This window comes from Periplaneta americana, chromosome 17, assembly GCF_040183065.1.
Source record: "Periplaneta americana isolate PAMFEO1 chromosome 17, P.americana_PAMFEO1_priV1, whole genome shotgun sequence".
Lineage (NCBI taxonomy): Eukaryota > Metazoa > Arthropoda > Insecta > Blattodea > Blattidae > Periplaneta > Periplaneta americana.
In genome coordinates, this window is record NC_091133.1 from 27,004,322 (window position 1) to 27,019,706 (window position 15,385).

General features: G+C 33.2%; 2 protein-coding genes across 4 annotated transcripts in view; one reads left to right on the top strand and one right to left on the bottom strand.

Moving 5' to 3' along the window:
• Positions 1–15,385, bottom strand: part of LOC138693202 (retinol dehydrogenase 13-like) — a 544,367-nt gene that overhangs the window by 74,347 nt on the left and 454,635 nt on the right. The gene's annotated exons all lie outside the window — the stretch shown is intronic.
• Positions 1–15,385, top strand: part of LOC138692988 (zinc finger protein 528-like) — a 40,623-nt gene that overhangs the window by 4,258 nt on the left and 20,980 nt on the right. For 2 of the 3 annotated variants that reach the window (XM_069816464.1, XM_069816462.1), the window contains exons 2-5: positions 4,661–4,875; positions 10,878–11,024; positions 12,994–13,188; positions 14,952–15,097. In XM_069816464.1, the coding sequence (XP_069672565.1) occupies positions 4,669–4,875; positions 10,878–11,024; positions 12,994–13,188; positions 14,952–15,097 (695 nt within the window). In that variant the 5' untranslated portion in view covers positions 4,661–4,668. Of the gene's footprint in view, positions 1–1,113; positions 2,336–4,660; positions 4,876–10,877; positions 11,025–12,993; positions 13,189–14,951; positions 15,098–15,385 lie in introns of those variants that run through there. The other variant, XM_069816463.1, reaches the window with a different exon arrangement.

A 15,385-nucleotide genomic window follows, 5' to 3' on the forward strand; every position in this document is an offset into this window, starting at 1 on the left:
AAGCTGCCTGGAGAGGGGAGATAGAGGGGAGAATGTGCCTGTTGTTCCTGATTTTCTTCCACTTGTAACCCATATCTTTGAGAATTGTTCTTAGACTTGTTTTGCTACCTTTTAACCCTAAGTCCTTCACCAATTTTGCATGCAGTTTAGGTATTGTTGGAAGACATTTTTCCGTAAGATAAAAGTTGTCGGTCGCTCTCCTTACAACACCTTTGTCAAAATTATCAAGATCCGTCACTGGTTTGTTTCTTTTCCTTTTCGTATTAAGAGTTTGGAACAGTGGTTCACCTTCACTTCTTTTCCTCTTGGCCTCACGACTTATGACTTAGCGTCATCTTAGAAACTCCTACTGCTGCTGCCACTCTTTCCCGCACCTTCTTAACATCTATTAGAAATGTCCTGGGTTCGCTTTCTTTTTCATGAATTCCATCACATTATAAATTACCTCGCGAGTTTGACTATGGAGAACTTTGCCTGATAATATACTACTCATCATAATAGAAGAAATACTTTTATCACAAACCACAGCCACACATAGACACCTTTTTACACAGAGCCTTCACAACTGTTATTAGAACTGAGCTGTACCGTTCTAGTCCACAGTGCACAGCAGTAGGCGGACAGTGGTTGGGGAGATGTGCTCTATGCACCTGCGCGAACAAGACACTAGCTAGTTTGAGGCATCTGTACTAACTCTAGAAGAGAATATCACTTAAAATAATTATAAACAAATTTCATATTTAGACTTTAATTTTTTAAGACTTCGAAAATAATGCCAAAATTTCCTTACAAACCCACTCAGATTCTGAATCTGAATAAAATGTGATCATTATGCTAGTTTCCAGGCCTATAAAGACATTCAGACCTACATTTACGCATGGGTCACCTGGACCTGTGCCAAGGGCAGCAAATTCGTAGGGCAGCAAAAAGTTTGAGATAAAAATAAATTTTTGATATTCTTCTATTTTGCAGGTGCATGCTTTAGATAGCAGCATATGTTAAATTATTGTTACATGCCACCTTTTTTCACATTTGACTACTAGATATCTAAGATTTGCATAAATTAGTTAGTTGGGGCATGCAAAGTTTTTTGGGGCCCATGGGCGTAGCACTACCTAAATATGGGTTTGAATACATTAATATACAAACAAGCAGATTACATGCCAAATTCTCTGGTGTAAAAACCATAATGTGGATTTCCTTTTAAAGTAGGGTACCACATAAATGTAATAATACGAAAACAAAAGTAATTTATATCAATAACAATGGACTATCTATAAAGATTAAACTAATCTACAGGCCCTAACTGAAAGAAAAATGTTATATAAGTCCAAGTCAAATTAATTTAAGAGCTGTCACGAGACACTAGAAAACTCTTGACATATAGAAATATAGGTTGGAATTGGTAACTTCCTCATTGGTAGTGGCAATGCTTCTGAAGTACTCATATATCGGTTTGTAAGGTCCAATTATCTTGACTCAGAGAGTACTGGTATATTTGATGTTAAAAACAGGATATCTTACAGACTCATAAGTGCTGCTTTTCTATAATTTTTATCTGAGGCCACGATGTAGCTCAATTGGCTAAGATGCTTGCCTAATGATTCGGAGTTGCGCTCGACACAAGTTTGATTCCCGCTCGGGCTGATTACTTGGTTGGGTTTTGTCCGAGGTTTTCCTCAACCTTAAGGCGAATTTCAGGCGAATCCTTGGTCTCATCTCGCTATCACCAATTCCATCGACACTAAATAACCTCCCATTTGATACAGCGTCATTAAATAGCCAAATAAAAAAACTATCTGGATTTTAAAAGTGAGAAAGTTGTGAGGTCTAACTGCAATGTAATGCATGGGACCACAAATTTATATTCAAATTAATTGATTCGTTTGAGACAATGCATATTTCACTTCTAGAAAGTGATATATTAAATAATAAATGAATTGGTCATTTGAGAAACAACATAAGTAAGTCAATTTTGCACCCAAAAGAGTTTATTCATATTCTACAGTGATATATGCACCGTTTCCTACAGTAATGTCTTCATCTGCGTTGTTTCGTATAGCATTGATTTTTGTGTTCCTTTGAAGTCAGTGACTTGTATTGTTTCTCTAGTAAACAGTGATAAACAGCTAATTACGTCACCACATATACCTCCACTTGTTTCTCAATGGCTTCACAATAACAGCTTATGTATGCTGTGAATGTAATTGAGGATATTTTATTATAGTTTACATGTGATTTGGTGCAGTTTAGCAGAGTTTGCAAATATTGTTTGTGAAATGGATGTGTTGGAAGTTCCTTTTAACTACAAAACCTATCGACAAGTAGTTCCCAGGTAGGTATGCTTCACATATGAAGAACTTTCAGTTGAATTAAAACCCATATTCTTAAATGACACAGTAAATAGAGTGCATGCAGGAGAGAAAATAATTCATCTTCGCTGTGCTAAATTTTTAAAAAATAAAATTGGTGAATTAAGGCCCCAGACAAAATCTAATGAGGAAGTAGGGGGTATTTGTATTGACTATATGATGAATTTGCAACTACCCATCATATCTATTCAAAACACTTTCTACCTTTGCTAGCTGACTGTGAGTGTATTTTGTATTCACAACCTAAAAGATCACAATGTTGTCTTTTTTTTTACCATGAGGGTGTAGCAATCCTAGTCCAGATGAGGTGTGCATCTTTATTCTGAAATATCTTCAAGAGACCTCCAGTGCGAATGATGATGAACAGTCCAAAAATAAAAATCACACTCTGTTGAGGTTGACGAAGGCTCTTGTCGCATCAGGAATGTTTACAAAAATAAATCAGTACTTTCCTGTTAGAGGGCATTCCTTCTTGCCCTGCGACAGAGATTTTGCAATGGTAAAGAGGAAATGATAGAATGTACACTGTAAAATAGTTCGCTGAATTGATCCTGTCATCTGATAATAAGAACTCCTTTCTTTGTTGTGTTGCCTGCTGCAGGGGATTTCAAAGAATGGGGGGATAAAAACTACAGGAAGAACATTCTCTCCAATAAATCTCTTGGCAGTGGTTTGCCTAGAGATAAGAAAATATGCAGTTCACCCATGTCAGTGACCACAAGGGTACCATTCAAGCCATGAGTTACATTGATGATCCCCAGGTGCACACTTACACAAACATGATGAAAACCTCTTTAGTATTTATTGTACTACCAGAAACCTATCCATTAACTTGAGAAACACTATAAGTCAATATTTTGAAAAGCAATTTCCTCTTAAATAATGCACAAAATCACATTCTATTTTATATAGTAGGATGGGAAGTGTGTTTTATACTTTGTACAATTTTTAAAATGAAAACTGAAAAGGACGAGGAAGTTTTTTTCAATTTCTGAAAAATAGTAATTCTTGACTTACGTTGTTTCTCAAATACCAATTCAAATATGTAAGTTACCAGCTTGGAGATGTTCAGATTGATAATCTTAACTTGAAATAAAAAAAGGTATGTAGGAATTAATCTAGTTTCAAAAAGAAATAACATCAGAAATAACTATCAGAAGCGCAATGATCTTTGAAATAAAAAGTATGTACGAATCCATCTAGTTTAAAAAATAAACAAGAAATGCATATTCTTTAACTACCAGAAGTGCAGTAACCTATTACATAAAAAAAAATAGAAATTAATAAAGCTTCAAAAATAAACAAGAAGAGCATATTCTCTATCAGAAGTACAATAATCTATGAAATAAAAATTGTGTAGTTTATTATGTAATTATCTATTTAAAAAATAAACTGAAGTACAATAACCTATTAACTAAAAAAAGTAGGAATTAATTCAGCTTCAAAAATAAACAAGAAGAGCATGTTCTCTAATTACGTTACCAAAGGTGCAATGCCCTATTAAATAAAAAGTTATGTAGTATGTAGCTTCAAAAATAAACAAGAAGAGCATATTCTGTAATGACAAGAAAAACAATAATCTATTCAATAAAAAATTATGTAGGGATTTGTCTTGCTTCAAAAATAAACAAGACGATGGTCCAACACGCACACGCTCTCTCTCTCTCCTTCTTCTTCTTCTTCTTCTTCTTCTTCTTCTTCCTCCCTCCCTCTTCCTCTCTCTCTCCTCCCCCCTCCCTCCATAAGTAATGTCATTAATTTCAGGAGGTTATTCTTTGAGATGTTTCAAACAATAAAGTTTAATACAATTTTGCTCGTTTTTTGCTTCCTTTTCGAGTTAAAAATCATTTCATAGCATGTTCTGGAAAAACCATTGATTTAATTCCTGATATACTCAGTCAATTTAAATTATTGAAAGAATTTTAATTTTGTCCTCTGAATGTGCAGAAATTCTTTCAAACATTTATTATCATTTATTACCATAATATACTGCTTTCTTAAATTGACTAAGCATATTGAGAATTAAATCAATGACTTTCCCAAAGCATGCTATGAAATTTTTATCCCGAAAGGAAGTAAAAACGAGGAAAATTGTGTTAAATGTTTTTGTTTGAAATATCTCAAAGAATAATCCTCTGAAATTAATATCATTACTTATGGTTCACCCTGTTTATATACTCGTCTAATAGTTGTTGTGACTATTAAAATAGAAAAATAGTCTTGCTTGCTGCAACTTAACACTTTTTAATTTCTTCCATCCTAAGTGTATGAAATATTTCTATTTTCAGACCACATCATGAGCGAAGAAAGCTCAATGGATGGTTCAGAGTGGCATAATGAAGATGACGCTGGAAGTTGGGACAGTGAAGATGATCTTGCTATTCTAACGAGTCAACTCTGTCGTATTTGTGCTGAAGAAAGTGAAGATCTAATCCAATGTTTTGGAGAAAGAGGAAAGGAGATTCAGCTGGTCGACAAAATACACACACATTTACCTATAATGGTACATTTATTTCATGAGGGAAACTGTAAAATACTAGTGGTCATTAGATAGAGAAATGCAAAATAGGAAAATAATATTTTAAGACTGACAAGGGAGCTGTTAATGAACTCACGTTGAAACTTTCCCTCAAACTGCGCACAGTCATATTAAAATTGAAGTTGCGTAGTTGGAGCTTGAGTAAAATATTATCGAAAATTTGAGAGCTTCGAGCCATGAATACACACTAGTGTCGTGCAATGTTCGAACACGAGAGGGGATATCAAGATACTACAAACTTCGCCCTACTGCGTAGGCATCCAACAGTAAGTAGGAGTGAAGCATGTAAACTAAAATAACCGAGTCTGTTGAAAAGCGGTCAAAGGTATTATGTTCGGTTCATGTTTGCATAGTCTTTGTAGAAACGAAGCTCACTTTGTGTTTGTTTCTTACATATTTTCGGTGTCTTTCTCCTTAGTTCCTCCTCGCTCTGCACCTTTGTGCTTTAGCTGCATAAGAATGCGAGGCACATATCTTGCGAAGTTACGCATAGTAATGGGTATAGGTAATTTTTCTTGTTATTAATATTACTAAACATTCACAAAAATATACCTATAAATAAATAAAACACAGCATATTAAAAAAATTCATATTATGTCCTTGATCACAAATATAACAGATTGGCCATCACCATGTTAAAAACAGTAACATGTGGAAGAGAACAACCACTAGGATCGCCATCATCGATTGGGAATGCCCACTAGATGGAAGTAAAATTGCTCCATGCAATTCAAATGAGACTTATAACGTAACTTCTTATGCAGTAGCTAGATGGCAGCATAGTGAAATTGATGAAAGTTGTTGCTGTCAAAGCCTGTAAGGCTGAACAATCTGTTTTTATGTGATTAGGGATTATGTTCATAATACCAACTAGTATTGTGCAATGTTCAAACATGAAAGAGGAAACCAAGACAAACTTCGTTTTATTCCATATGAAAAACTAATTGCAAGATATGTGCTCAAATCCTTAAGCTGTTTAAAATAGTCTTGCAATGTTCGAACATGAAATAGACAACCAAGACAATGTAAACTTCGTCTTATGCCATATGAAAAACTAATACCAACATCTGTGTTGAAATCCTTAAGCAGTTAAAACATGAAAGGGTGGGAGTGAAGGCCAGCGAATATTTTTATAACAAGATGGAACAAACACGACAGGCCTTCTTCTGCAGAGTGAACATTGGCGAATATCGAACTTCGTCATACTCGACTAACTTGAACCAAACATAGCGCCTTTAATGCACAATGCTAATACTTTCATTATCCGTATAGTCATACAGATATTGCTACTGCGCAACTGTGAATATTATATGAAGGAAATAATAATAATAATCATAATAATAATAATAATAATAATAATAATAATAATAATAATAATGGTTTATTTAACCTGGCAGCTACTTATAGCTACTTTCTGTCGGTAATTGGGAAATTGACAACTGTCATGTATTTTTAAAACATAATGTGGTGTTTGCCTATATGTACGTATATTTCTGTGGATTTTTAATCTTATTTTGGTAATAATAATTACCTGTCCTTACATCTAAATATAATTCACAAGATTTGTTCTAAAATCCTTATGCAGCTACAAGCATGAAGGGATGGGAGGGGAGGATAGGCAATGCCAGCGAACTTCAAGGGGCAAGTTCGAACAAGCTGTGATAGATCCACTTCTTTAAGGCAGGTTTCGGTTCTTGTCACGCTCGACAAACTTGAACCGAACATACCGCTTGAAATGCACGACACTAGTGCACACCCAGATGGTGAAGTGCATTGAGTGCATGTCATCTCGTATATCACATGGGAACTCAACTACATCCTACAAGTATGCGCCATTGTTTCTTAATACAACATTCTAAGTAAGTTTTCACACCTTCAGTTCATATAGGCAGTTACTTTTTTTGTATCTGTCTGTTTATTTTGAGATCTGTGTGCGCAGTTTGAGGGGAGATTTTGACATGAGCTCTTTTAACAGTTCTATTCTGAATTTACATTAAACTTCAATATTACCCATTTATATTTTTATTAGTAGTAAATAATACAGTTTTAAATAACTATATGTTTTGTGTTGAAGAAAAACGCATCTTTCTTGATTAAATAAAGTTAAGTAGCTTTCTATTAAAATGATGAGTCACAGAATATTATCTGTTTTTCAATGGAATTATACATCTGTTGAGAATTCGGGTGTGGTCTTACACTTCTAATTCCACGTAATTTCCTGCTCAATATAGGCACATACAGTTATATATTACAGTAGTTTTATGTGTATTAAAGTATCTATAAGATTAGGTTATAAAATAATGTAATATAAGTAGGTAATAATATATAATAATAGAATTTTCTTACATATTACATTCTATTAAAATTTTAAAATAAAAAAATATTAAATGATATATGCTTTCTAAGACATAGGCTTATCACGAAGTAATTAAAATAACCATTATATTACGTAGAGGTTTGTCACATTATCCACGATCACGTTCTTATAGAAATCTTTCTTTTCCCAAGTCCCAAAGAGTCACTACCTGAATTCTCTACCATTCTTTGAAATGTGATCTTTTTCATTACGAGCAATGGAAAAAGTTCAATGTATACCGCGTCTAATTCTGTACCTGTTTTAACTCTTATAACACAGATCCACAACAGACACTAACTACTCGAAAATGAAACAGTTGAAACCTCAAGAATAAGTTTGTGTGTATGGTCGGAAAGCAAGACCAATAAACCTCGTCTATTAATAGAACAGGAATGACAGTAAAAACAAAACTTTCTGCTGTTCCTCTTAAGCAGTGCTGTCATGGTAATTTTTTTCTTGACCATATGCCCCACCCCTTACTTTTCTCCCTTGAAATATATTTTACTTTCCTCTATCTCTCCAACTACAACGGGAAACAGTTTCGGGCTGTGTTGAATGAATTCAGTGACATTAAAAAAAAACTGAAGCAGCTTTCCACAACTCTATGGATATGACATGATTCAGTATATGTTTTCAGTGGTTCATTTGTGAAGGTCTTGCAAGAAATTAGCTCTTCATGGACAGACAAAGATTCTGCTAGAAGTGTAAGCATTTTGTACAGTGCAATAAACAAGTGTGAATTTGTCATAGCTTTACACATAGTCAAATAGCTGTTTTCATACAGTTTACCATTTTAAAATATTTACAATCTATAAAGTTGATCTCTCCACAGCCATCTGTTATGCCGAAGATACAAGAAAAGTAACTTAGTATAGGGTTTGAACAATGCAGAAGAGTTCTCAGTTATTTTTAAGGATGTTCAGAATTTCTGTGAAAATTGTGAAATATCTGTAAGGGTATCAAGGAATGTAGGCATTCAAATGATATGTGTTAACGTTGCGTATAACACTCATGGAACTTATTATAGGAAAGCTGTCTTTTTACCTTTTCTAGAAGATTTTCTTATAATTACAGCTTGAAGAAAAATTTGTAAAGCACAAAAACATATTGCTGCCTTCAAAATTCTACTACCGAGGGAAACAACTTAAGATATTTTAGTGAAAAATAACAAACTGGTGAAGATGTCATGAAAGGAGTAATCGGAGAACATGACTCAGATCACAAGAATGTGGTGAATTAATGCACCCAGCAGTAAGAAAACTTTTATACTACCAGTTACAACTTGCAGTCATTCTCCACCTTAGGGGTTTTTTAAAAACTTGCCCGAGGAATTCTACAGGAGAAAACAAACTAAATGGACTGACTCTATTATTATACATACATAAAGACATTGTAGTAAAACCTGAAGAGATAGCTAAGAAAATTTGGCATAAAAGTATAAATGTATTGCATTTTGTCATTATTTTATTTTAAAATTATTCCTCTTTAAATGTGGAATTATGATATTTAATGACATTTTTATTACCGGTATTCTATAAATATTGCATTTATTATTACAGTTCCATATATTTTGCTACTTTTGTCGATTACAATAATTATTATTTACATTTTAAATTTTAACATTAAAGTTAATTCAAGAAAGTGTTATTCCAGCTTCCAATCAAGTGGTGCTTGATTGTTTGCAAAGGAATTAAACCTGTCCCCCCCCCCCCCCCTTGGAACGAATTTCTGGTTGTACTACTGTTCAGGAAACTAGAAAAATTATAAATCATTTGATCAATTTCAGAAAGATAAATTAATGGTACAGTGGATCACCTCACAATGTAAAATATAAGGAAATAAAATAGCAGATGTCCTGGCAAAAAAGAGGTAGGCTACAACAATAATACAGAAACGAAGTCAGGCATTCTATTTCCATCCTATGAAACAAATCATTCACAACAAATTTCATTTAATTCAGAAAAAATATATAGAGGAGAAAATTAAATGCAAATCATGGGAAATAATATTAAAAAAGCCTGAAAAAATTCCACAAGCACCACGAAAATGTGCTGTTGCTTTGTTTAGATGTGCAAGAAGACTTTGGCTTTGGCAAGAAGAATGGCTTTGTTGTCAAACATCTAGGCATTGGATATGCGCACACACACACACACACACATTTAATTACTACTGTATGTTTTTGATTTCATATAAAAGACCATTGCACTACTAAAAATTATTACATTTCATGTACATCAGTGTTTTCTTCGGCAACACTAATTTCACCACGTCATTTGTCGGTTTATTTTGGTCTGGGACAGTACTCTGGAATTCCATTGTTATATTATATAATAATTAAAGACCTCCCCGGAAAAAGGATGTAACATCTAATTAATGAAATATGTGACTTCAGTAAAAAAAATAATTTTGAAGCTTTCATTTATAACATTAAATGAATGCATCCAGTAGCTGAGTAAATTTGTATTCTTGATTAATCAAATAATTCTGCTAGTAAATATAGGCCTAATGAAATATGCCCCTGAAATGATTTTCTTTCCTTCTAAAAAGCATGTATTATAGATATTTATTCTGGGGAGGTCTTCAGTTGTCATTTTTGCTACTGAGAAGTACTCTTTTGTTTTTGTACTAGGAATTACACCTAGGGAACACAAGATGATCTTTACTTTCCAGTCAGTTTATAAGAAAAAACAGAAATCAGGAATATGGCTGGCCTATACTGGATAGCAAAGAGAATGATGTGCTACTCAGGAGCCTGCCATTGTAAACTAACTAACTAACTAACTAATGAACCAACCAACCAACTTACTTTGTAAGTTTATTCTATCCAATAAAAAATTGACGAACAGAACGATATAAATCTTATCAATAAATTAATACTGTATGTTTTTTATTTCAAATCAAAAATCCATTATTTTGCTATTGTTTAAGAAAAATTATTATATTTAATCATTTCCAGATAAATTGATTCATAGATACTGTACTGAATATGAACAAAATTTGTCCAACAGTTTATGAGAAATCAATGTCCACTGCTAAGAAAGCGTACTTCCACGAAAATCTCGAAATCAATATTTTCCAGCTTAATTATTCTTTTATTAAATTTGTATAACGTGAAAATAAAAATTATAATAGAGACATTCTTATAGACAAAATTCTAATTTTTAAACTCAAGTGTCTTCTTCTTCTGCTCCTCCTCCTCCTCCTCCTCCTCCTCCTCCTCCTCCTCCTCCTTCTTCTTCTTCTTCTTCTTCTTCTTCTTCTTCTTCTTCTTCTTCACATAAAAGCTGATATCTTGCAGCATGTCCATTCACTTCAGTTTCAAGGAATGATAACATCCTTCTATTGTAAATGTTACCTTCCTATGATTCAAAGTGGATAAAACAATTAATACATGAACTACCCATAATACTGTTATCTAACCAGCAATGAATTAAATTAATACTAATGATTTGCTACCTTTATAAGATCAGTACAGCATCATCCTAAAAAATAAATCTTTAGGCAGAGGAAATATAAACTTATGTTCTCAACTAGCTTACTTTTCTACTATATGTTGTATGTCATATTTTATTTAAAAAAAATGAATTATTGGATCATGTGGTATGCACAGGTGACTGAAGATGACTTGCTACCAATCAGTGTCTGTACTTCATGTGTCAAAAAACTGGAAGTCTGCCATGAATTGGTGAACAACTGCTTAGAAGCAGATGCCAGATTGCGGACTATACTGGGTTTTGATACAGTGCCGAATGATGAGGTATAGTATATATATGTCTAGAATATATTTGGTTGGAATAATGTTGGATGCTTTATTTAGCATACATTATATGGAAGTGCAGTTCGTAATTTATGTTATCCATTTTCGAAAGAAATACCGGTAGATGTATTAACAGCTTGGCAGATCTTCACTTTCGTTCATTGTTGTTTGGTCAACTGTCCGAGAACAGGTTTGAACCTCATAATTGACATCAATAAAAGAAGTCCAGGATTCCATGATGTGCTGCTGTAATCTTTGCATCACTGTCTGGAATCGTCATTACGAAGAGCTATTGAGTTTGCCTTCTACTGTCACGGGAATATAAATGCTCTCATGTTAAACTCTGTTTACAAATACATTTTCCTTAGATACACATTGTTACATTAAATTATTACATACATGACTGTAGGAAGACAATGAAATTTATAAGCTGACAAATGAAAGTCAAAGTGAGAGGATAAATTGCATAATGTCTAGGAGATATTACAATGTTCTTTTCAAGAAACATTATCGACTACTCATTTATTCTCAAAATAATTTGTGTAATGTTGTTCAATAAGCTTTGTCTCCTGGGCCATAATTAATTTATTGATTGATGAAAGTGGAAGAAGTTACACTCAAAAGAAAGTTTTAAAAATCCTCTTTCCGAGGAGTAAATAATTTTGCACTTCCTCCATCAGTGCACTAGTTTCTTTATGGCATCAGAGAAGAATGAGGCTGCGTGTTGACGACAACAACAACATACTGCATTGGTGATCTCTTCATTGAACGTGAAGCATGCGCCCTTCAAATGTTCCTTTGCTTTGGAAAGAGCCAGAAGTCACATGTGCCAGGCTCGGGCTATAAGGTAGGTGAGGCAAACGTTCTGCTTCTCCAACATGGCAGTTGTCTCTCGACTTGCATGAGGTCAAGAGTTGTTGTGTTCAATGATCACATTTTTCTGCGGACAAACTATGTAGATGTGCACGCAATTTCTTCAGCATCTGCACATAGGGCACTGAGTAGACAGTTGCGCCAAATTCCAGAAATTCAACTACAGTCCCAAAAGATGGTGACTATGACTGTGCCAGCTATGTCGTGAACTTCTTGGGACGAAGGAAGGTCAAATGTCTGTACTCCGCGAACATATGTGTAGCCTCTATACTAGTTTCCACGTTTTAAAGCAACAAAACAGAAAGTAGTTCTACAGGCAAGGGGTAAGTGCGAGTTAGAGGGGTAGCTTGTACAGCATTGTCACATTGAGTGAAAACGTAACTTTTTCACTGGAGTTTATAATGCAAAAATTCGTCTGCTAGCGGCAAACTGGCAATATAATGTCAACCAAGCATGGTACGATGTTCTCTTGTTTAGCAGGACAATGTTGCCAAACTTATGGAGTCAGACCACGTGTGTTATATGTAGTTACTTTCGTGTGCTATATCATTGCTACTGTTATTGCACGTGTAAAGTGTAAATTGCAAGCATTTCAAATACTCCATCGTAGGTGTACTTTAAATATTTGGTGAAAACTGCAAAGTGTCTAACTCAACTTGAACTCACGCCATGACAATGTGGCAACAGCATGATGTCACTCCCTGTTTAGTTGCCTCATAAGGTAAAAACTATTATCGCAAAGTCACCAGTGCAGTACATTATTGGTGTCATCAACAGGTGGCCTCATTCTTCTCTGGTGAGATGCAGAAACTAGTGTATCGATGGCTAAGTGCATTAATGCCAGTGTGGACTATATCGTAAAATGATATACTCTTCGGAAAGAGGACATTTCAAACTTTCTTTTGAATGTAACATATTTCACTTTTATAAATTAATAAATGAGTTACACCCCAGGAGGCTAAACTTATTGAACATCCTATGTACATTCTGAATCATTCTGTACAAAAATCATGTAGCAGACCAATATTTGTTATGAAACTAACTGTAATGGTACTTGTAGAAATTAATTCTTAGTCTATACTTGCTTTTCTTCCAGGAACAGTATGGCTTCTCCAGAAATGAAAGTCCAAATTCAGTTGATTATAGTGAAAAAATAGAACAGCTGCAGGACGATGAATTATTGGAAACAGATATAAAGAAACCTGAAGAAAAAGAGAGACAAGATACAGAGAAAAAACATGAGTCAATTGCCAAGTCTAATGAAATTCAACTAACTGATTCGAAACCTGAAGTAAGAGAAATTTTAGTTTAATATTCTTATTTTTTTCCTTCCTCCTTTTTCTTTTGTCTATTATGTAATATTAGACAAATCATGGACATTTTAAGATAGCTATATTGTTTGTTTCATTATATAGAATCTCTTTTAAAGAAAGATAAGCAACATACTCTTGAATGAAGATTATTTTGAAAATGCAGTAGCTTTGGGATTAAAATTTCAAGTAATTTCTTGTTGTATACTATATAGAGAAAAAATTATTATATTATAATATATCATATATATACGAGTCATTAAGCCTAAGTTTTCTGCATATGAACGGAGTTATGCAATAATAGACCAACTGACAATTTGAAAAAAAAAAAATTATATATTTGCACAAATCTATTGATGGCAGGCTAATTTAACTCGGAAAAAATCAAGAATACGATATCTGAATTTTGCTGTTATTTATAAGCAAAAATTCGTTTATTGCATAAAATCCATTTATTTATTTTGCTTTGAAATATTAATTCAACTGCTGGTCTCTTATCAAAAATCGGTTAGCCTTGTTTGGTATTATTTGTGCTATTTTTCGTAATAGTATGAATGTTATAATACTTCTTGTATAAAATGTTTTATAAAAAGAACATTTATTTCAATGGCCGATAAAACAGGTTTTTGGTGCTTGGTCTCCTATTGCGTAACTCCATTCATATTATGTTTAAATCTCTTAATGGTGCGCTATCATGGCCACTGTTAAATAAATTGGACTTATTTGATAAGAATGTTTTACTCAGTTTCCTTTTTTTTTATTCTCTGTAAACCAACAAGTTAATGCAATTGTTTTCAAACTACTGAACAGTTTGGTAATTTGAATACTCGAAATGTATTATTTGATGTTTTTATTTAACAGTGTGCACAGTTATTCGCATATCAAACAGCATTTTCATTATGAGGGATGCTAAAAACTTCAGGTTTTATAAAAAATCATTAAATAGATTAATTTTCAATGTTACAATACTTTCTTTGTGTTTCGTATAATGAGAACAGAAAAAAAAACAACCTTAATGAACAAGTGTAATACAATTTAACTTAAATGTCTATATCTTTATCCAGATTGTTTGTACATATCCATATACCAAAACTTAAAATAGTTTCAAACTACATGAAATGTTTCAATTTATTTTCTTATGACTAAAATGAGCATACATCATTTGTTAAATTATGTGTAAGAAGCAGTGCAGTAGAAATTACTTTTACGAACTGTGTCACTGCCTGAAATATTAAACTTCGAGAAATTTTAGAGGAAATAACTAGAATATTTTATATAAGGTAATACAGTAATAAAATTCATATGTCTTATTATGACATAGTATTTAGCATAGAAACCTGGAATAAAAAATCACACTGATCAAGTGGTGCGGAGTTTTTGTCATGTCACAGAAAATGTTTTGGAGCTACATATCACTTCATATCATTTATATATTGGGTGTGCACTGAATGAATGAATGAATGAATATTGAAAGAAGAAAGTAGTACCAGTAATTTATAGCTATAAACAATGAAATAGGCCTACAAGTAAAATTTGATCTCACTATACCAAATGTTAGAATAATAATTTCTGTACTGCAGTTCTAGATGTACAACTTTAATGAAATTATAATTGAGAACGACAACAATACAATGAAATACATAGATACTGGCATGGCCACCTAATAACAAAAGATAGGCTTCACACTCAAGTGTTGTATATCCAACATGTAATCCATAAGTCATGTCCCCTTTTTCTTATTCAGGTAAAGGCAGGTTATAAAGTGATTCTGCTAAAGATGAAAAAGTCGAATACATTGTCTCCTGACATTCAGATTGAGAAAGCTCTGAAATTTTTGAAAGCAGGAGGGAAGACTTACAAAGTCCTCAACACAAACCAGAAGTCACTCATGTAAGTAAAAGATATTCTGAAGTCTTGTAAATTAATATTCCTATGACTCTATTACTGCCTCACAGTATTTAAAAATGTTCTATTCTTTGAGCAGGGTTTTTTTTTTTTTTTTTTTTTTTTCAATTTTCCATATTTAGAAAAGTTTAAAAGGTTTCACTGTATAGTAATTTTATGATGAGCACAAATCTCGTTTTGAAATAAAACGTGTTCTCCTACTAACTCCCTGAAGCAAATACTTTCCAATACAAAGACACAAGTTTCCATTTTTTCTTAGTACAATTTACCTTG